Consider the following 26,324-nt stretch of genomic DNA (forward strand, 5'->3'; position numbering starts at 1 on the left):
GCTTTTTTTTCCCATTTGAAGTGCTTCATTGCTGTGATTTAACAGAAGTGTTAAATCACATTCATGTTACATTCATAACCCTACCTTAATGTGAACTAGTTTTCATGTGCAGACAAGCTCTAAATCCCCCGTTTCTATGTGTGAGAGGAAGTAGGGGCAGATGGAACAGGCTGATTTGAGATGAATCATTATGGCTTACATTCATCTCTAATCTACAGTATATGTTAATGTAATTTTACTTTTTGTAACATCCCTGTTGGAAACGGTAAAAAAAAAAAAAAAAAAAAGCTGAGACTGTTTTGTAGGTTGATATTTTATATGTTAAGTTTTAGATTAGAATTGATTTCTCTGGATGATTGGTGGACCCTTGGTAATGGGGATTCTACTGTACATAGTGAACCAGGCTTCATTTCAGCAGCATGTGTGGCGCATGATTATTGTGCATCTAAGTGCATAATCCATTTATGTAAAATGTAGGTTATTTCTCCTTACAAAAGAACTCGAAAGAAATTAAATAAGCTTTACTTAGCAAGAGTGGTAATCCCCTTTGTGTACAAAAATGCAGCATCTCTCCTAGAAGGATTGTATACTCCAATATTAGTTTTATGAAAAATCTTCCAGCAAAATCACTGCTATGGTCCACAGGGGAGTAAGGAAATCAAATCAAACCATGGCCGCCTCCTCTTTTAAGTGACCATTAAAAATCTGCATCTTTAACTCCATAGGCTAATTTGCAAATGGACACTTTTGAAGTGCACTTTAACAGGCTAATGCCCACTTTAACATCCTCACTTTCATTCAGTTATGGTGACCTTTCCTGTATGTTAAAAGATGTGAAATGTTTTTAATATTCTAAATATGGTTTCAAACCTGGCTATACACACACTATTAAATATGTGTTTTGGATCTAATGAACAGTTTTGTCCTTCAGTAATAACAGTGTTTGGTAGGACATCTCTTCCTTTGGAGTGGATCAAAGCAGGGTTTGTCTTCAGAATTTGGTTTTGTTTCAGAATTTGCAGGTTTTAATGTACATGTCACATTTTAAGGAACTGTCCAGAATTCATGTTCTGTTTGGGAAATCATTTCCCATCCCATTCTTATACCCTGCTCACTTTTACTGTAGTTTAATTTACAGTGGTAAGCCTAAAAAAAAAAAAAAAAAAAGTCAAGTCATCTTAGCAGTAAGTTAGAAATTAATGCATAATTGTTTCATATTTCATTATTGAAATTCAACTATATGTACAAAAGTTCATCAGGGCAATACCCTGTCTTATTAGAACTAAATATGACTGCATTGTGTGCAAGTTCAAGGAGATATTCATCAGTTCTTGCATAACCATGAAAATACTGTATGTGCTTGTGTACATGCTTGTGACCACATACAGGTATTACGTTTCTGTTGGGAGAATTGCCAGAATACAGGCATTCATTCAGTTTTTTGTGAAAGAAAACATGCCAAATCTGTGAGGGAGATCTTCTGCCTTGACACCTGGAAGATCTCCCTTCCAAGGGACTTTCTCTCACTAGAATGAACATCTGTATGCCTTCGTCCTCCATGATGAAGAGTTGAGCAGCAGCTTCCTCTGTGCCTTCCCCAGACTGGGGGCAGGTCCAATCTGGGGAAGGTGTGGGGACATTTTTCTGCAACTGAGGAGGAGTCCAGCTGACCATGGTCTCCAGGCTTCTCCAGACAGAGATGCCCCCAGTATCTAGGCTGGAATACCTGTACATGCCTCCTCTCAGGAAGATTTCTACTGGTGTAAATTTGCCAGAAATTTGCAATAATAGAAGTAATCATGTGTCCATGGCGTGCGTACATGTGTATTTGTGTGGAGAGAGAAAAGAGTACCAGTTTTTATATGACTAGAATTTTCTGAACTATACATTTAGAATTTCTAATTAGACTGATATAGGATGTTTTTAATGTTTATTGGCAGAATATGTAGCAACTTGTTTGATACACAAATTATGAAGCTTTGGTTAGAGGTTTAGTTGAGCCCTCAGTCATACACTTCAGTTCTCTGGAGTTCTTAAGTGTAAAAAAATCAACAAACATGTTCACTAGAGGTGTGCAAAGTGGGCCATATTCAATTTGGATTCATCCTGATTTGGGAGTCAGTGATTCGATTTAATTGATTTGGATCAGTGTCCTGATTCAATTTGACTGAATCTAAAGATTTGATGTTGATTCAGAGAATCAGTAATTCGGTCATAGACAGAACTTTAAATGTTTTTTCTACATACCTCGAGGTACCAGGTGTAGCTCGTGAATACTGAGATGGCAGGGCAGATGGAGCATCCCACAGGGGTGCTGGGGGGGGTGGGGTGAGGGGCCTGCATGCTTGGCAGCAGACCTGGAAGTGCACCAGAAGTACTGTGCTGAGTGTGCAGGGGACCCCCCATGCCCCCCTGGCTCAGCAGTCAGCCGCAGGGGGACCCTGGGTGCTCTCCCAGACTCTGGAGGCACCAGTCACCAAAGTTGGGGGTGGAGTGCCCGCACACTCCATGGCAAACCCAGACGTGGACTGAAAGTGTTTCTCGTCCACTTCTGGATCTGCTGCTGTGCACACTGGGGACCTCCATGATCCCATGGGATGCTTCATCCATCCCACCATCTCAGCGTTCATGAGCCACCTGGTACCTTGAGGTATGTAGAAAAAACATTTAGAGCTATGTCTATGGCAAAATCATTGAATCACTCTGAATCGATTCGGAGGGTTCTGATTCGATTTGGAGAGATTAGCAGGTCTTCTGATTCGATTCAGGTTCAGAGATTCAGCTGCTGAATTGGGCCAAATCTCTCCCAAATCGAATTGGTGACCAAAGCTTCGCATAGCCCTAATGTTCACCTGTTTGGTTCCTTAAGTGACGTCCCTGGTGCATGGTCAAAATGTAGGTTTAGGGGTAGATTATGGTTATCGGTTTTCTACACTGGTAAGGGGTGGAGAAAGAGAATGCAAGGAGCCTTTTTTATAAAGTAAAACTTCAACAAAACCAGTTTGGGTTATCTTTATCCCTCTCCAGGATTGGAGATTGGGCAGAGAAAGGGGTTGGAGTGGCACTTGCAGAGGGTACATGGCTAATTGGTGGCACATCTGCCAAAAAAATTGGCTCCCACTTGCCTTACCCAGTTGAAATAATATTGAAGGCAGTCATTGCTGGATTTAGATTTTGAGCTTTCTTAGTTGAAATTTAAACAAGTGGTGGTATTAACCTTTTGAAGAGAGGCAACTTTTCTTTCAGCTGTTAAATTAAGGTCTCTTTAAATTGAGGATGGGGGTAGACAGACATTTTCTAATTAGCTTTAAAACTGCTACAGCTAAATCATTGGGGATGGGCTTTTAAACTGATTTAGTGAAAAAAAACCCCAACAACCACAAAACAAAGACTAGGCCAAGCCAGCTTAAATGGCTAAAATGGGGTCTGTGTCATGGTTTCACTAATTGGATGAGGAAGTGAGGTCACAAACTCAGTCTAAGAGTAGTGTGTGTGTGTGTGTCTGTTTATCATAACTTTGCAACAGTGTAACTAGTACCCCACATTTCAGGGAACATTCTAGGCATTGCTCATGAGAACCTTATTTATTTGGGGGAAAATGAGAAAACTGAAAGAGAAAATTCAGGTACTTACAGGGTCCCTGCTGTGCAGTTAGCCCAGCTGCAGTTTCATGTACCTCTGCAGTTGTCTATAGATTATGCAACAGATTGATAGCATCTATTATCACATTCCAGTTTCATAACATCCCTATCTCATTTTTGTCCATCCTCCCAAAAGTGTTTAAGACATTGACAGCCTGTATGACTTATAAGAGTGGAGAGAAATTGGGGGAGTGTATAACGTATAAGAGTGGAGAGAAATTGGGCAGGATGGGGCTGGTGGAGAAGAATGGGGGCATAGGCACCATTCCTGTTATATGGAGGCCTGGCAATAGGGTGTTGGGATTTTCACAACACCAGTGAGCATACTAGTATGGTAGGGGTGGATGGGAAAGGAGGCAATGACCATATAAACAGAACCTTGCCACAGGGGGAGAAATGAAGGGCCCAGGGATGACAGGGTGGGGAAACTGGAATGGAGGGCGTACAGAACTTATGTTGCAGCCACCCTGTCCACATAGTAGTAAGTCCGAACACACAAAGTATGAGTGTTGAGCTTGTTACTAGAATAACCTTTAATTTCTGTCAGTCAGTTCATCAAACTTTTGGCCCTGGAGATTTATGCAGGGATACATTCATCTTAAAATTTCCAACGTGAATCAAGCATCTAATGCACTTTATGCTGTTATTATTCATAACACAGTCCAATCGCATAAAGCCATGTACAATTAACCCATTTAGTGTTGATTACATGTGCACATACTTTCCAAATTAGAACAGTCCAATATTATCTTGTTCTGTACGAAACCCAAAAGCTGTTGCAACTGCTCACTTAGTTCTGTTTCTAATTTCAGATCTTTTCAGGGATTTGACTCCCCTATTTACTTCATTCTTGAGGCAGGTTACTCATTACCAGGGCCTTGTAACATTTCCTTATGATCGTATAAATCAAAAACCTTGGCAGGGGGTTGGACTTGATCTGCTCAGGTCCTTTCCGACCCTACAAACTATGAAACTATGAAAACATATCACATCATTTGCTGTGGCGTCAGACATTGCAGTTGAATGACTTCAGCTACTTCCCAGTTTCAGAGAGGTTTGGTTAACCCTTTCCAATAGTTCTAATAAGATTTGGTCTTCTGACTCAACCAACATTCTTTTTCTACTACTTCTTTTTCTTTTTATGATTAAAAAAAACCAAACATTCTTTGGTTTCTAGTAGGCATGCACCGATAGAGATTTTTTTTGGACTGATACAGATGGCCAATATGGCTCCTTAAAAATCAGCCAATACCAAATCAATTCCAAGATGCAGCTGGGCAATTTGGAGGCCAGTTTCTGGCTGGTAAGTCTGGTGTGGGGGAAGGGGTGGGAGGATGGAAAGGGGCATGGGGGGCAGATTGAGGCCCCTGCTGTGAGGGAGGGAGGGAGTGAGGCAGGGGCAGGGGCAGGCGCTACTCAGCTGGGGTGGGGTCGGAGCATGGGACGGAGCCGTAGCTCACCCAGGGGCCTCGGGGTAGGGGTGGCTCCCACCCTGCATGCACCCTGGGAAGGTATGGGGGGCATGTGCCTTGGGATCTGTGCGGGGTGGGGCAGGCTGCTGCTGCAGGCTGGGGTGGGGCTGTGCCAGGTTCTTCCCAGCAGGGGGCTGGGCTGGGCTGGGCTGCGCTCAGAGCAGGTGGCAGCAGCACTGGGAGGGGGATCTGCAGCCGGCCCAAAATTCACTGTAGTCCCATTGTAGCCCTCTCCAAGTGCTGCCGCTGCCTGCCCTGAATACAGGCCAGCTGAGCTCCCTGCTGGGAAGAGCCCAGCACTGCCTCAGCCCTAGCCAGCAGAGGCAGCCTGCCCCACCCTGTGCACAGATCTGGGGGCACACATACCCCATGCCCTCCTAGGATGTATGCAGTAGTGGGAGCTGTGCCCCGAGATGAGCTGCTTGCAGTTCTGTTCCTTGCCCTGCCCTGCCCTGCCCTGCCCTGCCCTGACTGAGCAGTGCCTGACCCTGCCCTACTCCCTCCCTCACCACAGGGCCTCAACCTGCCTCTCCACTCCCCTTCCTTCTCCCACCTCTTCCCCCACAACAGACTTATCAGCCAGATGCTGGTCTCCAAGCCACGGGGCTGTGCTCTTGGCTCTATGCATGCTGAAGCTGTGCATATGTATGGGGCACTTATTGGCAACGTTACCAGCCATTTCTGATGCAGTCAATTTTCCCTATATTGGTGCTGATCCAATGTGGGACTGACATATCAGTGCACCTCTACTTTGGCCAATGTTCCATGTTTTATCTTCCCTACTATTGTTACCTGTATTGGCTAATTTAAACAATGAATTTAGATATGAGATGATCACTATTTCTATTCACTTTAAGTCAGGAAAACTGGCCAGTAAAGTAGAAATCCGCAATTTTAGGAAAACTGACTTCCATGAACTTTGGAATCCCTATGGGGATTGGTTGGTGAGGCCCTGCAGGACCATGGTCTGATGAGGAAGTCCTAGTTTCCCAGAAAGTCCTCATGAAAAACTGGGAAAATGCAGCCTTGACTACTTTACTTTATGGTCTGGTGGTTACGTAACTGGCTCCTTAGTAGGACCCAAAGAGTATTATTTGATGGAACTGAGCCCTCATGGTAGAGGGTGACCAGTGGCATCCATCGGGGTCAGTACTTGGACCAGTGCTATTCAACATGTTCATTAACGATGTGAATCAGGTAATACAAGCAATCTGGCAAAGTTTACTGACAACACTAAGCTATGGGGAAGTGTTGTCACTTTTAAAGACAGGCTGACAATACAGGCCAACTTGGACAGGCTGATGAAGTGGGCAGACCTCAACCTGATGTCATTTAATACAGAGAAACAAAGTGGTCCATCAGGGGAGAAATAACCTATAATACACTTACAGGCTCAGCAGTGCTCCGCTTGCCAGCCAGCACCACAACTGAGTGAGACCTGGGCATCATGATTGACAACAAAATGAACATGAGCCATAAATGCGATGCCATAGGTGGCAGAGCTAACCAAACACTGGCATGCAGCCACTGGGGCATCTTGAGCAAGGCAAAGGATGTCATCCTCCTACTTTACTCAGCCATGGTGAGATTGCAACTGGAGTACTACATTCAGTTCTGGGCACCGCACTTCAAAAAGGATGTGGAGAACCTCAAGAGAGTCCAGAGGAGGGCCACATGCCAGATTAGAGGCCTGGAGACCAAGACATACGAGGAAAGGCTGAGGGACTTAGGATTGTTCAGCCTGGAGAACTCAGGGGGCACTCGGTTGCAGTGTATAAGTATGTCAGGGGTGTACATCAGGGTTTGGGGGAGCATCTATTCACCAAAGCCCCCTAGAGGAGGACAAGAAATAATGGGCACAAGCTGATTGAAGATTGCTTCAGGCTAGACAAGGAAAAACTTGTTTATGAGTGCCAAGGGTTTGGAATGGGCTCCCCCCCCCCCGAAGTGGTACAGTAACCTTCCCTGGCAATCTTCAAAAGAAGTCTTGATGCCCATTTTGCTGGAATCATTTGATTCCAGCAGTCTTTTCTGCCCATGTGCAAGTGGGCTGGACCCAATGATCTGTAAGGTTCCTTTTCACCCCAAGCAACTGTGAAACTAGTGTGAGTTTACCCACATGTGCTACCATAACATCTTTGTTTTCCTTTGTAGACAAACTCTTAAATGCAAGTCTAGACCAGGCCTACATGGTTTTAAAATTAATGTAAAAAAAATCTTTGTCCTGTATGTGCAATTGTTAACCTTTTCAGACTCAAAGCATCCCTTGGAAAATGTCAGCTCTTAGTTTCACTTGATTTTTTTTGACTACAGAAAACTAATAGAACAACTCTGTTGCAAAGAACTCAGAAAACCACCATTACAAGTCAGAATGGTTATTAACACCATGGATTCCTGTTTGAAATCTCTGGGTTTATCTTGTTAATTGTGTTTGCACACCTAACAGTGATGCATGGCATTCCACAGTACCGTGAAAAGGATCTCAGTGCTGCAGCACCCAAGCTGAGAATCACTGCTTTAAGGTGTCTGTGTCTTCGGCTTTGTTTTGCTTAAAAGGGTTTGCCAGTAGAACTAAATTGATTAAATTGCTTGTGAAGACTTAGGTTATACCAGTAGAGAAGTGCTTTTGTCATTGTACTTTATGCCAGTTCCCTAAAGGGAATAAGCTATGCTGACGAGAGGAATTCTGTGCTGGTATATTTTGTTAGAGCCTTTTCTGGCATGGCTCTGCTGATTGGGAGAATTTATACCCCTGAGCAACATAGCAATGCTAGAATAAATCCTGGTGTAGATCAGGGTGGCCACTAACGCATCCCCAAAATACAGAAGATCCCCTGGGTGAGTGGCAGGCCCCCTTGGCCAATCTGCAGTGAGGCCCACCACCTCAGCCAATCAGCAGCAAGGAGAAGGGCTGCCAGGCCTTTTGACCAATCAGAAGCAAGAGGTGGGGTCAACACAAAAAGGCCACCTCCCTTCCTCTCTCCCTGGCTGGGAAACCTGCTTCCCCTGGCTGTTTACTGCCCTACCTCTAGACACAGTCAATAGAATTGTGAGGACAAATGATTGACATGTATTTCCACCAGTGAACTGAAAAACAGGATTTTCTGCAGTCCATTCCCCATTTAGAAATGGACAGGAGACAAAGGGTTTAAAAACAGGACAGTCCAATATAAAACAGAACCAAAGACCACCCTAGTGTAGAAGCATTTATATCAGAAAAGTCCTTTTTTAATAGTATAGTTGATACCATTTGGGATGTTATGTAAAAGAATTTTTGCTGATGTTAATTGGTTCAGGCATAATGGCAGACAAGCTCTAAGACTTTTGAATGAAATAGGGGCTAATAAAAATTAAAAAAAAAAGTAGTTCTCAGTCTTCAGTGAAGTTTGACTTGCCTGGTATCTCTGATGTCATAGTTCAGGGAGAAAGAGTGAGGATTAACAGAACGCACTAAAGTAAGCTCACATACGTATTGCAGTGTGTCCTTGATCTGGTATGGAGCTGTTCTGCACAGAAATGTACTGAAGGTTCCTTCAAAAAATAGCACTGTTTGGGATCAAATAAATGGATAATATTGCAGCATTTGTAGATTTAACGTATTCAGTCCAGCATATTTGTTTTTGCTTAATTGAAACAAAAATATTAGTCTGTAGCAAATAACGTACCTAAGGTCAGATGAACGGGGAACTTAGTCCCAGGCACTGATTTAGAGGGAGCAGAAGAATGGTGGCTGCTGCTGCTGTTGGCTTGGCAGCTGCTGTTATTAGCCCAAACACCACCACTGATCTGAGCCCAAAACTTCTTATGTGTACCTCTGCTTGCAGCTTTTGTTCTGGCACAGCTTACTTGTGTTAAATGGTGTTAAGTTTCATAGTTTCATGGTTAGTAGGGTCAGAAGAGACCTTAGCAGATCATCAAGTCCGACCCCCTGCCATGGCAGGAAAAGAGTACTGGGGTCTAATGCCCCCAGCAAGGCGATTGTCTAGCCTTGTCTTAAAGACCCCCAAGGTAGGAGCCAGCACAACTTTGCTTGGAAGTTGGTTCCAGATCCTAGCCGCCCTGACAATGAAGTAGTGCCTCCTGATGTCTAATCTGAATTTACCCTCTGCCAGCTTGTGACCGTTATTTCTTGTCACTCCTGGTAGTGCACGGGGGAACAGGGACTCCCCCAGTGCCTGCTGGTCCCCTCTGACTAGTTTGTAAACGGCCACCAGATCCCCCCTCAGCCTTCTCTTGTGGAGGCTGAACAGGTTCAGCCCTGCCCTGCTGCCCCCTGATCATGCGAGTGGCCCTCCTCTGGACCCTCTCCATGCTGTCCACATCCCTCCTGAAGTGCAGCACCCAGAACTGAATGCAGTACTCTAGCTGTGGCCTGACCAATGCCACGTAGAGGAGGAGTATCACCTCCTTGGACCTGTGTAAGTGGGGTGCAAGCTGCGAGGCCAGCCAGAGAGCGTCCGCGAGGGCGTGGGCAATCGTGAGACGAGCCAGGGGGCGCCTGTGAGGGTGCAGAAAGGGATGTGACCCAGAGCACTTCAGTGTGCCCCTCCTCCGACCTTGTACTACTTGATGAGGATGTGTATTCCTCCTTAATGTAAAGCGCCACACCCCCACCTTTCCTCCCTGTCCTGTCCCTCCCATATAGCCTATAGCCCTTGATATTCACCGCCCAGTCGTGCGTTGGGTCCCACCACGTTTCAGTGAGCCCCACTATATCTGGGTTGGTGTTGCCTAGCAGGAGGGTAAGTTCTTCTTGCTTGTTACCCATACTATGAGCATTTGTGTAGAGGTATTTGAGGCCTCCTGAGGATGTGTGCACTGGCTCCCTATTCTTAGCATTGCCCTGGCCCCTGTTGCTTACCTGTGTATATGTTCCGCTTGTCGGTCTAGTCATCAGTGAGTCAAATCATCAGTTATGATGCCCGGTAGTTAATGACTTCCAAAATATTCATGTTCAGCTCCCATTTATTTCTGGTGATGACTTTGCTGAGAAGTGGCATTCTTTGTTAAAAGCTTGAGATTTCTGCTTACATAGAACTTTCCAGGTCTGAGGTAAAGGATATATGCCGGCTTACTTTTTCTGTTCAAATAGACCTTCACCAGTCTAATGAAAGCAAAAGGGCTTTTTTTAAAAAAAATTTCTTCTTTATGAATCATTAGGCATTACATTTAATATCTAAGAAAGATTCTTTATTTCATTAAAACCCACCATTTTCTGAAGTATTAACAGGATGCTGAAAAATCACTACTTTTCATCCATGGTTTATATACTGGGAAAAGTAAAATACCGGGTAATTCATCCAAAACCATTCAGTGAGCTAATTAGAAAATGAGGATTAAAATACAATCCTTCTGAGCCATAGTTTTTTAATATCTAAACAGGACCTTGCTGCTTTCCATAGATTTCATAGACATTAGGGCTGGAAGGGACCTCGGAAGATCGAGTCCAGCCCCCCGCCCAAAGGGCAGGAAGTCAGCTGGGGTCATAGGATCCATACTATTGTGGATCCTATTACTATTACTATCCTGATGCTATTAAATCCATACTATTATGATTTTAAGACTGCTTGATTTCCATACTCTGTCGTCTTTTTATTTTAGCAATTCATCAAAATGAAGAAAACAACAGCCCAGAGGACTTCCAGGATACCTCTGATGCACAGGTAAAGGTATCAGTGTTTTTCACCTCCCCCCTCGCAATAGCCCCTTACCAGTGAGAAGTCAGCTTTTCCCTGCATCCTAACCCATTAAACTGTATGATGCAGCAGGTATGCTAGATTTTTGTCTGCTGTGATTATTTATAGTAAGATTAATTTATTGCACTGGGAATGAAATCTGTGTCCTTGAAATCAGAAGGTATTCTTAGGTAGTATCTTTGCTGTGACTTTCTGTATGATATATACATTATATGCTTCACTTTTTTATTTTTGAATTGCATCTGTTCTAAGTAGTTGACATTTTGGTTGAATATTAATAAAGGTAAATATATGTAAAGTGAAAAGAAGGCCTGTTAGCCCTTCAAATATCTGTAGCTGCAATAGCATAAGCACACGCTTAACTGGAGGACTAGAAATCTGAACAGGAAGAAATTACACAGAAATCAATGTGAGAGGCAAGGCGATGTCTTTTATTGGACCAACACATCGTTGGGATAATTGGAAGGACTTTCAAATGTAAGACAGAATAATGTCTTGGCTTTGAAAGTAGCTTGTCTAACGCTATCCCAACTATGTAGTTGGTCCAATAAAAGATATCGCCCTCAGAAATCCTTGCCTCTCACACTGAACTAGGGTGAAATCCAGACACCATTGGCTACAGTACTGAAACTCCAGCTTGCTGAGTTAAGTGCATAGGTCTGATTCAAGTTGCTCATCGTAATTGATTTACATGAATGATCATTCAGGGTTTATTTAATCAAAGATTTAAAAACAGAGTACATTAAGTATGCTAAGAGCTAATAAGCAGCAAGTTACTAAGATTACATGGACATACTATAAAAGAAGCCACAATAATTTAATGGCAGTTTATCCAATTGTTTTTATTCATCAGCTTATAATTGACTGCAAACCTATTTCCAAAATTTGGCAAATAATATACAGTGGGTTTACAATTAAGTACATAGAGTGTGCCAAGAAGGCACACTTTAAGCAAGAGAGGTGAGAGAAATTGGGGACTGCTGTTGCAGGGCAGACTTGCTTTGGCTTGGGATCTTTGTCTCACAATTTTTACAAGCTTATCTTTTACCTTGAAGCCCTTGAGTAGTCCCTTTTTTAATGGAACTACACATCTGAATGACGCTAAGACATGTTAAGTGTTTTCTGTATTGAGGCAAATGTGCTTTCACCTGCTGATTTAATGAAAATTGAACACTGTAGGCGTCTATACACGAGGCTGCTCAGACATGCTGTAATTCCAGCGTGTAGGAACACACTTGATTAATCAAGTCTGCTGGACTGTGGCAGTTACTGCGCTCCAGGAGCCTCTCATCTCGTGTATCAGCATCCCTGTGCTTCAAAATGGTAGCGGGTGGTGCTGTATCTAAGCCCAGGGATACTGATACACAAGACACTCTGGGCTCTTTTAATTAGAGTGGCGCTATAATTAAGCCCCCCCCCGACACACTTCTGGACTAGGGACAGACATTCAGAAAGCTGGAGGCTGCACTGATTCAACCTGTGCAGGTAGTCTAACCTGGCTAGGCTGAACCAGTTTGTAACAGGACAAACATGCTCTCTGCACTGAGGCAACATGAGCACATGCATGGAGTTGCTCAGGCCAGGAGCTGGGCAGCTCTTGGCTGCAGGGAAGCTGGTGGAGCATGGCCAGCCCAGGCTGAACTGGTTAGAGAGGGGTTTAATTCCCCCCTCCCTGTGCCAACAGCAGGGACTGGAGCTGGATCTGCCTGGCACTCCCCCTACCTCCCTGTCCAGAATAGGCCCCTGGCTGCCCCCTCTGCCAGAGGGAGGAAGAATAACCCTGTCCCTGCCCAGCTGTGCCTCCTCCCTGGCACTGCAATGGGAGGCAGCAGCCCCTGTTTTACTGCAGGGAAGCACAAGCCCCTTCCCAGTGAGAGGCTGCACCCAAGAGAACTTTGTGACGAACCTGAGTCCGTGGCGCACGTTTTGTGGGGTTGTTTTTATGCACAGAAGGTGTGGGGGAGGGCAGGGGTTTTTTTGAAGGAGACAGGGAAGGCAACGGGGATCACGAGTGAAAACGTGCTCTATGGTTTGACAGAGGGGACGGATGGGTCATGGGGTGTGAGGGTGCTTGTCACATGTATTAAAGTAGCAATTTGGAAAGTGCGTTCCCTGCTAGCACTAAAGGGCTCGTGCTTTTCAACGGTAGAGTGTCTGCAATTAGCTATGCACGAGTTGTATTTCTATAGAGGAAGAGGAAAGCAGAGAACGCAAGGAGGGGATACAACGCCCTGGGAAGGGCTGGACTTCAGAGGGTTGTTTCAGCCCCGCGTAGGCATAGGATAGTTTAAGGGACAGCATATTTGCCAGCAAGGGTGGGGGGGGCTTTCAGCAGGTCGAATGCGACATTGAATATGTGAATATTATGTAATAAGGTGGGATTCTGGTTCCACAATGTGTTTAATAGTGCCTGTTTTTGTTTTTCCCCTCTGATAAAATGGATAAGGGGCTCCAAGAGTGGGTGAGGGAACTTGCAATTATATAAGAAACAAGTTAAATGATTTCTAAATGGGTTTTCAGGAATTCACAAGTGATTTTATTTCTTCTGTGAATGTTAGGAAATTTTGTAAAAGTGAGTTTGTATTAACTTTGTGAAACCTCAGGTGCGTTTTGTTTACTTGTAGTTTTTCTTAATGTGTTTCATAGTGACAGCTTTTTCTAATAAAATGTTTTTAATATAAAAAAAAAAGGCTGCACTGTGGGGTTGGCAGAGCTGTGGCCGGCTGTACGTGGCAGCACCGGAGTCCTGAGCAGGACAGAGCCCTGAAGGCCCCCTGCAGCGCTCCACAGTGCAGCCCCCACTGGGAAGGGGCTTGCTCTTTGAGAAGCCATGATGGGCTGCTGGCCATCACGGTTACTCACGAGGTGCTGCTCCAGCTGCCGGGTGGGGCTGGACCTGGCTCCTACCACTGTTCTGTGCTCGGGGCGAGACCCTCCTGGCAGGAGGGGGCTTATTCGGCCACTGGCACCAGAGCGTGGTTTGCCAGGCCAGACTCCAGCTGCCACTGCTCTGTGTTGGGGCCAGCTCCCTCCCGGCCAGAGGGGGCTTTTTCAGCAACTGGCCCCAGCACAGAGCAGCAGTGGCTGCAGCCTGGCTGGGCAAACTGCGCTCTGGTGCCAGCGGCTCCCTACTGGGAGGGGGCTTGCCCTGAGCACAGAACAGCGGCAGGGGCTGGGCCCGGCCCCACCCAGCAGCTGGAGCAGCGACCTGCGAGCACTCATCTTGGAGCATGAGCCCCTTCTCAGTGAGGGGCTGTGATGTGGAGTGCTGCGGGGGGTTTGCAGGGCTGTGGCCTGCTTGGGACCCTGGCGCTGATGCGTGCAGCCAGCTACAGCTTTGTGGGCCCTGCAGCACAGCCCCTTGCCAGGAAGGGGCTTGCACTCCCCTGCAGTATGCAGGGGCTGCTGCCTCCCATTGCAGTGGCAGGGAGGAGGTGCAGCTGGGCGGGGACAGGATTATTCCTCCTCCCTCTAGCGGAGGGGGGAGCCGGGGGCCTATTCTGGAATAGCTCTGCAGTTTATTCATATGCAGCACATAGAACTAGGGTGGAGCAGCCCTGGCTGGTGGGGGGGCCTCAGGGGTCAGCTTACCAGTCTGAGGCTGCTTCCCTGGCTCAGCATGCTGTGGAGGGGTTGGCTGGGGCATGAGGGTACTTCAGTGTGGGGTTAGCTTAGGGGTGGGCAAAATGCGGCCCACCAGGACAGTCTATCCAGCCTGCAGGGTCCCTAAAAAAAAAAATTAGAAAATTAATATTAATCTGCCTCTGGCTGCCTGTCAAGCAGCCCTCGATGGCTTGCCAAAACTCAGTAAGCGGCCCTCCGCCCAAAATACTTGCCCACCCCTGGGCTAGCTGATAAGCAACCCTTGCACTGAAACACGCACATGCTTCAGCCAGCCCCTCCTGCATCTACACGTGTGCTACTGTGGAGTTTTTTACTGTGCAGCAGGATAGTACTTGCATTTACTAGGATAGTATTACAGTATATTTATAGTATTATAGTATATTTACAGGATAGTAGTAGTATTTACAAATACTGTCTTGCTGCAGAATACATTGGTTTACTCCAGCCTAATAGGGGCACACATGTGGACACCCAGACATTTACTGCGTAGTAAACGTCTTGCTTATAACAATCTTTGGCCCTAATTGGACATGTCTATACAAGTGGGATGAAGATGTTATACCCTCCTATCTGCTTAGAGATCTCTGATTTTTACCTTTATGTCTCTTGTAGCCTATTCATTTATCGTGTTACAGCTATTCCCAAGGGAATATTTTCCAGGACACATTGGAAGAGAAAGCTTGAGGTCAACAGTTTTGCTTTGCAAACCACAGTAGTGACTAGTGATTCATTTACTTTCCTTCACAGTAAAATCTCTTGTGCTGTTTTGAAAATTACATAAATGCTTCTAATGAGAATAATTTTGTTCTAAGAACAACAATGATGCCTTAATATAAAGCTTTAATTTTTTTGGCATTCTTTAAATTAGAGCCATATGAAATTTGCACCCATGTAATTTTCACCTGTGTGTAAGTTGTGGGCATAAATCTCATGATTTGCCCCTCTAGCTACCTGAGTGGGTTGGAATGAAAGCAACATTTGCTCCTGCGATGTTTGTATCTGTGCATATAAAAAAGAAAAGCAACTTGCACTTTCAAGTACAAGGAGGCTGACCTTTAGCACTTTTGCTTAGCAGCATTAAACACATTGCTTAAAAATTCAATTTATATTGACAAGTGAAAACGACTAAGAATATTAAAATCTAACTCCAGTCCTTTCGGCCAGCTTTCAGAAGCTGTCAGAATAATGTTAATTAATTAGTTGACCAGGATGGTTTCTTACAGTAGTTAGCAGAAAAATGAACCTATGTTCCGTAGGAAATTAGTCATTGGAGAAATCAGAATTACGTGTAGGCCTGTCATGTACAGGCCTGTGTACAGTGTATTGTACAGTGCTGTCTTTCTAAACATATTTAACCCTTTATCATGGAAGTGGCATTATTTATTCCACTCAGGTTAATGCCAGATTTTAAAGTATTTTCAAGTACCAGAATGATAATGCCTCCATTTCCCCTGGAGTTTAATATTGATTTTCTTTTTTCCTGAAAATACGATAAAGTTTATTTTATCATGTTCTCTACATGGTTTGAAATCAGAGGTTGGCAATGTATGGCCTGCAGGCTGGATCTGGCTTGCAGAGCTGCTAGATCTAGCCTGCAGAGCTGGAGGACTTTTCCAGTGACAGTGCCAGTGCCAGGTAGTGAGAAGCTGTGCAGCTTCCAGCTGTGCTTGCACTGCTGCCATTTCTTCCTGCTATCCCAGCCCTGGTCCAAGACAGGTTGGGTGGTTTCTGCAGTGCTCATGTTGGGAGCTGTACCTCTGCCACTGCCACTTTCCCCAACTCCCCACTTCCTGGCTGTAGCATAGGTGAAGCTTCCAGCCAGTAGGGAGCTGCACCAGGGTTGGGTGCCTGCAAACTGCGTCCGGGCTGCCACTGTTTCCCCCAGCCCACTGTTCCCCCAGCCCCTGCTGCATGGTTATGGTTTCCAGCTAGTGTGGAGCTGTGCCAGAGTCAGGCAAGTTCTGCTCTGCTCATGCCATAACCAATGTAGAGAAAAGTGGCAGTAGTGATGCAGAATCAGGGCTAGATTAATCTTTTTTTATTTCACTTGGCTTGTGTACTTACTGCATTGAGACACGTGGAAAGGATAACAGGTTCAGAAAGTTTTCTTCTTCCAGGATGCTTCCTTGAATAGTGGGGATAACTGGTTTCTTCAGTTAAGCATTTTGACTTTAACAGGAGCTACTGGCCTCCATTAGGGGCAGAATTGGGCCCACTGAATGTGAAATAAACCCTCTATTTTTATTTAGGTACTTTTTCTGTAAAGCTGGAGCATGCATACTACTTACGTGTATTTAAATACCTACATGCATTTATTTTATTTATGAAATAATCATACTAGCCAGGTATATTTTGAGGCTTTCAGCCTTATGAAGAAGACTGAAAACTAAAATTATGTAGAGAATATTATATGTGGAGAGAAAAAAAAAAACTGAGGTGGGAATTTGATAGGAGTCTTAAAATACCCGATGGGAAATTACAAAGGGAATGAAAATAGATTATTCTCTGTGGCTATAGCAGATAGAACCAGGAGACTGAAGCAGAGGAAATTTAGGTTGGAGATTTAAGAACTTTCTTACTATGAGGGTGGTTAAGCATTGGAACAGGCTACCCAGAGAGGTTATGGAATCTCTATCCTCGGATGATTTTTAGAGCAGGTTAGACGGGTGCTTGACTTGGATGGTTTAGACTCCTGCCTAGAATAGTTGGCATACTGAAGTCCCTTCCATCCCAACTTTCCAATGTTCCTATATTCCCAAGGCTAAAAAGCACAATAGCAATTAACAACAGTCAATCAATGTTAGTTAAATTATTGTTGCAGAAGGGCATTAAAAACCGTCTTGGTGTTAAAACTGATCGTAGCTGTTTAAATCACTAGGCCTTGCAGTATGTGCTGAAGGTAAAAAAAAAAAAAAAAAAAATTCAGTCAGAGAAAGTAGAACATTTATGAAAACTCTCCTCTACAGTTAAAACAAAAACAAAATAACCCTGCCTCATTTTACAGAATTTTAAATATAGGGGATTTTAATTTGGCTGCTTCATCTGGTTTTAGTTGTTTGGATGGAACATGATAAGGCTTTATAAACCGACACACTCTACTGGAATTGTACTTGTACATTACAATCATACCACCCTTTGTCGGGGTGTGGATATGTTCTTTGTTTAAAAAAAAAAAAAAAAAAAGGAAGAAACAAAACCCCAATCATTTTCTGGCCGCCTTTTATAAAGTGGCAAAAATTAAATGGGGAAAAGAAAAGGTTCCCCACCCTCCCTCTTAGCAGAGCACCCTCAAGGTCAGATGGCATTAGCACAACCACAGCACCTCCCTGATCCTCCCAGTCTCTTGCCGTTATCCATCAGGAAACATCTGGACTAATAATGGTCCTGAGTGTCATGCAGCCAGGTCTCAATTATGCAAGCAAAGTCATCAAACCATGGAGGGTAATGTAACTTTATTAGCTAGTGACTTTCCTTGAAGTATCATAAACTGTATAGCTTAGTTCTTGTCAGAAAATAGCATGAGGGTACCTGTGTGTTTGAAACACCTGTATGTAGAGTACATATCTGCTTTTACAGACTTGTCATCTTTACAAACACACCGCAAAGCCGTAAGCAAAGACCAAGCGTCATCAGAATATCCCGAGGTTCTCCACCTGGTGGAATTCTATCTTTAAAAAAGCAACTCTAATCTAGTACTAGTTTAAAACATGTCACAGTGTCTAAACACAGTGACAGAAATAGCAACAGATGATATTAATTTCTCATTTGTAAAATAAGTAATTGCAGCATAACTTTCTTTTAAATTCTGTAGTTTAAATGCATAAAGAAATGCTGGAATTCATGAAGTGGAAGTTCTATTATACTATTTTTAGGAGTGACTCTGTTGCACTTCATCCTTTTTCCAAGGTTGTTCCTGGCTAACTTTCCCATGAGTTTTTAACCTCTTGCTATGGTTCTCTTATGTAACAGGAAATAGGTTGACAGGAACAAACAAAATATCTCACACATAGTAGCAGTTGATTTAGCCAGCCCTGCCTTCATTCTTCTGAAGTAGATGCATAGAGTAAATTAGCGGTGCCTCCAAAATGATGTTGTTTCCCCAAGAAGCAACAGTATAGTCCACTTCAGCAAAAGGCACAGAATTACATGAATATGATTGGAAAAAAGTGTTTATTGTAAGGTTAAAACTTGTGTCAGGGTCATGTCCTGGGACTGTGGATTTAAGTATCTGTTTGCTCTTTCTCCAACCCTCAAGGCAGGGGTTTTGTGCAAACTTCAAGAAAGAGATGACATTGGACGCATTGAACTAGTCCAGAAGCTGGCAAGGGAAAATTATCCATTTTTGCAGACGGATAGAAAAGAACCTGAGAAGACAGAACAAGTAAGACCTTCCTTGTTTGTTTGTTTGTTTGTTTGTTTGTTTTAGGGTTATTGGTTATAGCTGTATTTGGTCTACTAAAAGGTATTGCATCTACCCATGGACCCTTGCCTGTTTTTTTGTCTGGAAGAGGGGAGAGACATTTTCCACTTTGTCATAAACCTCTGCTTTTTAACAAAGTAGTTGCTTATGTTAACCCTTAAAGAACGAAGAGCGGTGATGCCTGTCAGGACCTGGTGCATTCTTTAGCCATTGAGCTATAGCTGTTTTGTCATGCCTTCTTCATTTTCATCCTCTCAAAGTAAATTTGCTGAAAGATATATGCACTTAAAGTAATGTTCTTAACTGTTAAACATTGGTAGCCTACAGCAGGAATAAAGCACTCTTCTAGCATATACTTAGTGGGAGTGATTTCCAAGTATTTTCCAACCAAATGTTGGTAGCTTTTATGAAAAACTTTTTAAAAAAATATTTTAATTCATCTTTTTTGAGACATGCATGCTTCTAAAGTATAGTTCCCTTTTATTATTGTTTTAAAGTGAATGGAAATTATTTTGCTTCTAAAGTCTTTGGATGAGGACATTAATGGGAAGTTTCCAACATGAGTTGCAAAGAATGGATTTAGATAGAATTTTTATAGCTTTAAAAAAAATGTCTTTAGCTGTGTTACAATGACTCAGCTGAAGAAAATAGTTTTTTGTGCTTCTTAAATTGTTTATTCAAGTAATAATAGCTATAGACAGAAAATGCATTAAAACATGGACTGCTTTGCTGGTCATATTGTGTATTTTCTTTTTGTTCTCCAGCCAAAGGTTGTTTTACTTAGTGCTTTTGTGGCAGGTACAGGGGATTTGGAAGAAATGATGATCTTTGTCATGTACTGGTCTAAAAAAATCTAAAACTCTTCAGGAAGGAGAATCCTCCCCAATTTTGAATCTTGCGGTGTAGTTTTCACAACTGTCCTTCCTCAATTTTGACTTACCACACAGTACAGAGATCTGTGCCTTCAAAGAAAATTACTTTTCAGCTCACTCTCAAATCCATCAACACTAAATGTCAGAGTTATACAAAGGAAAAGAAAGAAGTGAAATCTTATTTGAGAGCTCCATGCTGTTCTGTTCAATAGCCTATAATCTCCTGTCTTTTGTAGCTAAATACGTAATTGTATCCATAGGTGCACATAAGGAAAAGGAGTAATTAGCCCTTCTCAAATCCCTGTGGTTGAATGGTTCCTTGGCTGGATCCACTAACTGCCAGTCTCTGGCATTATTTTCATATGTCTTTAGATTACATCAGCAAAATAGAATTAAAAGTTCAGGTGCTGATGAATGTATGATTTTAAATTAATAAAGTTTATAATGATGTTTTAAGATTTTGAAGCAAGATTATGGGGTTTTTAGGGATTTTTTTTCTCTCTAGTAATGTCAGTTCAAGGTTTTTGTGACTGCTGCTGCATATGGTCATTCTGCTATTCCTTTGGCATAAGATGAATTTGATATCAGATGGACTTCTATTAGCCTATGTACAGGATAACAGAGTTAAAATAATTTTAAAATGGAAAAGAACATAGGTTCTTACTGGTTTTAATTTTTCTCTAGTCTATGGAAAGATTTTTTTGTTTATTTTACAGATGTTGGCATAGTTAGCAGAGTGACTGCTTCAGCTTTTCAAGAGCTAGATGATATTGCCTATAATCAGGTTAAGTGCTACTACACTTCTGTTATTCTTATTGGGCAAGATTGTCCCTTGGCTCAGCCCCAAGCAGAGATGGCATGTAAGCTGCCTCAGACCCTGAGCGCATGAAAGGATTAACCCTTGACAGGTCAAGCTGTGCTGATTTGAAAAAAGCAGAAAACATCACAACCTCTAACCACAGTTTCCCTTGCCCCCAAAATGGCATATTAACTCCTGGATGAATCAGAGCTACATTTGTCATGCTTTCGTATGCCTACCTTTTCTGTATAACCTGCTCATTACCTCTGCTTTCAAATGTACAGCTTGCTTGTTTGTATGCAACTGTCATAGTGTGCTTTGTTCCAAGGTTTGTGTCTCTGTCCATATGTCCAGTAGCTCAGAGGCTGAAGCACTGCTCATTCCAAGCTTGACTATTGTTCTTGGGTTGTGAGGCTGGTATTTTACTGCTAGATTTAATTGTAGCAACAAACTATGAAATCCCTCATTGAAGCACTGCTGGGCTGCCTGACGTGTTAAGGGCTGAAGTTGTGGGTATGACTAGGGGATGGGTATGCACACTCTGGCATAGGGGCTAGAAGGGCACCTAACACATGCTTACATGTGGGCACAAAGAAATAAGGTGTGTGCAGAAATTTCACTCCTCTTTTATAGGTGTGTTATCTAAGAATACCATCTAGTACGTTGGTTTCAGTGAGGCTACTCATAGGTTAGAGCAGGGGTTTCCAAACTGGTATGTATGCCCCTGGGGGTACGCAAGACATCTCTGTGGATGTATGTTGGATAAATTGTTAATAGCTAATTTAATTTTCATTATAATAATAATTGGCATTTAAGGTGTTAAAATAAAGCATATGCTGGTAAGGGTACATGGGCAGCTGGTAAATCTGGAAGTGGGTATATAATAAGAAAAAGTTTGGGAACCTTTGGGTTAGAGCTTATTTAATATGAACAGTGGTGACTAAAATCTAGCTCCAGAATTATATAGGTAGGTGATGGCAAGTGAATTGGAATATGGTTTTGCCCAACCTCTGCTTTCATTTAAAATATTAACAGAAGAACCTACCTAGGGATATAGTAGGACTCTTACAAAGCAGTGCATATAAAACAAACACTCAAGTGTATGGCAAGTTTTTGAGAATCACTCTTAAAACAGCTGCTGAGAAGATCAATATATATAAAGTTATATATACAGAGTTAAAATGATTCAGCTTTTCCTTTGACTTTCATTACCTGTGTTCTCAAGAAACATCTGTGTAATGAATCCTCCCTGGATGACCTGCCTTCCCAAAATGAAAATGCCCAATCTAGGCATGAACCTTACATGTGTTCTTTCATGCTTCTCTTTCAATACTCTGTATTCCTTTTGCAAACTGTTAACTTTGATAGCCTCACTGTAGAAGTATTTTAAAGCAGAAATTGCACTGATTGGCAGAGCTGAGTGTTATGATGAGCTTTGGCAATGTAATTGTTTGAGTTTGTTCTGAAGAGGCTTGTCATGAAGTTGAAGTAAAGATACTGTATCTGAGATATTCTGACTTCAGGATTATTTTTCTGTGTGGAGGTTTGTTTGGTTTTTTTTTATATAAAATGAATGCTTGTTCATAGGCCTGTAGGAAAGTGTATATTGTAATAAAACTTGAATACATCATCCAGATTTTGAATAGGGATACCTATATGGACACTTTAGATAAACCAATATCCATAAAATACACCAGTTGTCTATTTCATGTAGAATACATTTTTTTTTAAGTCAGGAAATTTAGTGTTAAGCTTCTGTAGGCAACTTTAATTGTGAACCTGGGCTTTGCCCTCCTAACACATTTAATCAGGATATCATATAATTAAAACTTTGGAAGCTTTTCATATTCGTGTTGGGCAACAAATAAGAAATAATATAACTTATGCTTCTGCTGATTCTTTTATCTATTTGTGGAAGAGCAGACCTCTGTTCATTTTGGTGAGTATGATACATAGTTAACCTTAGACTCTGAGGTATTAAGAAAATGTAAATGGTAATTCCTAGCCCGTATTTGGCTCAGATTCACCCTGAAAAGGTAAATACATTGCAGTTTCTTGTCCGTCTATAAAGCACTGTTCATGAGAGATTGAATTCTCCGTCTTATAAGGGGATATTGTTGGTACAAACTTCTGGAAGGCAAATTTTCAGCAGCTTTGATCATTTGCTTATAATAGGAAATTAAAGTATGGAAACCTTGTGGCTTCAGCCTTTTCTGGTGACTGATAGGAGAAAAATATTGGATCTTTTAACAAGCTGATGGCCTGAGAAGGGAATGTGTCTGTGGCCAGTGGGCTGTGTGAAGTGGCAAGTATTCATTCTGGATTCAGAGTTGGTCCATTTAGAGGGACAGTAATTTGATTTGGAGATTCAAATTACTGTCCCAATTCGGCGTGCTTTGGAGATTCAGCCATAGACTAAACAGGCAGCAGTCCTTACAACACTGGACACAGCTGCCTCCAGCTGGTATGTCTGCTGTGGTAGGTGGAGGGAGGAGAGAAGGGGCACAGGGGAGGGAGAGATTGGGGCTGGGATAAGCTGCCCAGCTGGGGCAGGGGGGCGCGGGACTTCGGGAGGAGGGCGGTGGGGTGTGGGATGCAAGCCTGCCATTTGCCCAGTCAGGGCGGGGGGGCACGGGATATGGGCAGCAGCGCTGGGAGCGGGGGCTGTGCCCTGCTGCTGCTTGCCCCCTCCACCCACCCCAGGTGGGCAAGTAGCAGCAGGGTGTAGCCCCCGCTCCCAGTGCTGCTGCGCCTGCATCATACCCTCCCCCACACCCTGGCTGGGCAGGCAGCAGCAGGGCATAGACCTTGCTCCCAGCACTGCCGCGCCTACATCAGCACTGGCTCTACCCTGCTGCCACCTGCCCAGCCTGGGGGGGGCGGGGATGCAGGTGCAGCGGAAGGTGCTGGGAGTGGGGGCTATGCCCTGCTGTTGCTTGCCCAGCCAGGGCAGGGGGAGGGGGTGCAATGCAGGTACAGCTCGCTCTGGGCGGAAGGGAGCCCTGCTCCTAGCGCTGTTGCACCCCTCTCTCCCCCCACCCTAGCTGGGCAAGCAATGGGCTATGCCCTGCTGCCACTTGTCCCCTTCCTCCTGAAGTGAGCAATGCCTGCATCACGCCCCTTTCCCTCCCTCCCCCCTGGCTGGGCAGGCAGCTGCAGGGCAGGCAGCTGCAGGACATAGCCCCTGCTCCAAGTGCTGCTGCATTCACATCCTGCATCCCCCAGCCCCCTTCCCTGAGTCCCGTGGCCCCCTACCACAGCTGGGCAGCTTGTCCCAGCCCCAATCCCTCCCTCCCCCACACTCCTTTCCTTCCCCCCTCTGACCCCTACAACAGACTTACCAGCTGGAGGCAGCTGGGATGGTGATGTCAAACATGGCCCATGGGGTAGAGCCACTTTATCTGGCCTGCTGGGCTACTGGTGGGCAACAGAAAGTTGGGGGTGGGACTAGAGAGAAGTGGCTTGCTGCAGAATTCAGGGCACCTGGACTCCAGTGGACTATTGATGGTAGGTGGGTGAATGAGAACTGACAGAGTCCTGGTCAGGGAGGGCTTCTCAAATCTGTTTGCAAAGTATTTCCAGTATTTTATTTTAACTGTTTAAATGAAACCATATGTATATTGACATCCTTAAGGAAGTCAGTTAAATCTTCTAATATCTTTTCATTACATTGGTAAAACAGAGAAAGTACTCAATTATCCTTTTTAGAAAATAACCTGGAGAAAATATTTCTCAGGTCACATTGTTTTTATAGACAGATCAGTTGCTTGTATGTTGCTGTAAATTAGTATTAATGTTCATAGGAAACACTAGCTAGTGCATTCATCCTGTAAAAAATATGCCTGTCTGCCAGTGCTGCAGTATTTTCTCAAAATATCCAAACTACATTCCTAATTTGGGACTGTTAATACTGTACTTTTATGCATAGCATAGACAAATTATATGAAAATATTCCATAAGCTTTCCTTCTACTCTACTGACAGACTGATTCATTTATTAACAAGCTAGATATTTTTTTAATTGCATTAATTCTGTAGTATTGCCCAACTTGGGCTATTTTGCTAATTTTCACGGGACTAACATTTTTAATCAAGAGTCTCATTAATAAGAAAGATGATTTACTCCCTGAAGTTGTCTAATGGCTCAGTTGAAGCCATGAATGGGCTTACAAAAGAAGATTAACACCAGCAAGCCTCAGGTAATATTTAATGCTTGAGCATTTTGAAGGAAATTTCAGACGTGACACATGAAGGTTGGTTCGGTTTAGCTGTCCACCTGCAAATGGACAATAGTGAATGTCAGTACATGCCCGGGGTGCACTGTTTGTTAGTGTAGTGAAGCAGTGGCCTTTCACTGATGGATGCTTGAATTGCCCTTCAGCTCTATTTAAAATAATTGCATCCAGATCTAATCAATAAACATTATGTGCACTTTACTACTTTTTTTAAAATCACTTCATTTTAAAAAAGGGAGGGAGAAAGCTATTGTATCCATCCTGGCTAGGAGATGCATGTTTGGATTATTTAATGGCTGATTTATAGGATTTTTGCTCCCTTAATTATTATTGTTGCTACCTTGTTAGCTGCTGCAGAGAGATCGTGAATCAAAAGGACACAGGAATGGCATCAGTTAGTTAGCTGGGAACTCTTGTGGAGCCATGGATGGACTTGCAACTCTGTTAGTCTTAACTGGTCCATTTAGAACAAGGTTAAGCACATTTGCAGGGCACTGCCACTTCCCTCATTGGACCTGTTCTATCAGTCTCAATTCTGTTGCAGGCAAAAGAAACTGTATCAGGTATCATAGTCTAGACCCATTTAGATACCAGCTCCCAGTCTAAAACTGTCAAGAAGAGTGTCAGCTGAGTGTTACAGGGGTGTAGGTTGTAGCTGTGCTGGTCTAGGGACATAGGCAGACAAGGTACCAGTGGCATTGGTAGCTATGTGTTGAATAGAGCTTCTTGGAAAATTTCTGGGAAAATGCTTTTTGTTGGAAGAAGTAGATTTGTCAAACCAAGACCTTTCCTGCGTGCGTCTCTGAAAGGTTCTTGAGCCTAGGATGGAATTTCATATCAAAAGCAGAGAGAGACTCACCCAGACTAGACAGTAAGCCTGGTTGTCAGCTTACTCACCTTGGAGACTTAGCTTCAAGTTCTTGTTCTGTTTGAATCAGGCCAAGGAGTTGAACCTCATGTTCCCACATTTGTGGTGAGCACCCTAGCTGCCAGGCTGTCTTCAGATGCATGCTGGAGCTGTACTTGGTTAAAACAGTTGAATTGGGCCACAGACAGAAAGTGGGAGAGAAGGTCTTCATAGGCTTTGTAACAATGTAATTCCCCCAGCATGTGATATGGGCCCTGCTTCAATACATGCTTAACTATTCATACAAAGTAGAACAGCTCTAACAACAGTGAGATGTACGCAAACATAGCCCACAATTGCCAATAGTCTGACTTTAAGTTAGCAGGGGCTTTGGTGGTGTTTGACAGAGGGGGTTTTGCCCATGGTGCTACAGGGAGTTTCATCCACGCCATACTGTACCACAACATGGCCAGGCAGCTGGGCTCTTCATCCATGGTATGCCGTGGCTGGGTGGCAGAAAAAATCAGTAGTGGCCAGGTCCTAGAGCTAGCTCATCTTCAACCCACTATTACATAATGTTGCTAACCCTGTGTCAGAGTATTCACATAAGAGGTATGATGCTGAAGTTCTCCTTCTGAATTGCTCAAAGTAGAGGCTTAAACATGGGTCTACCACATCCCAGATGTGTGCCCTAAGCACTAAGAAATTGCCTTTTTTTT

At 43.5% G+C, this 26,324-nt stretch overlaps 1 protein-coding gene across 1 annotated transcript in view; it reads left to right on the top strand.

The window, feature by feature from the left end:
• Positions 1 to 26,324, top strand: part of RAPGEF5 (Rap guanine nucleotide exchange factor 5) — a 262,022-nt gene that overhangs the window by 106,825 nt on the left and 128,873 nt on the right. Inside the window, exons 8-9 of the mRNA XM_090046785.1 lie at positions 10,715 to 10,776; positions 18,689 to 18,814. Of these exons, the coding sequence (XP_089902911.1) occupies positions 10,715 to 10,776; positions 18,689 to 18,814 (188 nt within the window). The remainder of the gene's footprint in view (positions 1 to 10,714; positions 10,777 to 18,688; positions 18,815 to 26,324) is intronic.

This window comes from Crocodylus siamensis, chromosome 5 (assembly GCF_052110815.1).
Source record: "Crocodylus siamensis isolate JL-2025a chromosome 5, ASM5211081v1, whole genome shotgun sequence".
Lineage (NCBI taxonomy): Eukaryota > Metazoa > Chordata > Crocodylia > Crocodylidae > Crocodylus > Crocodylus siamensis.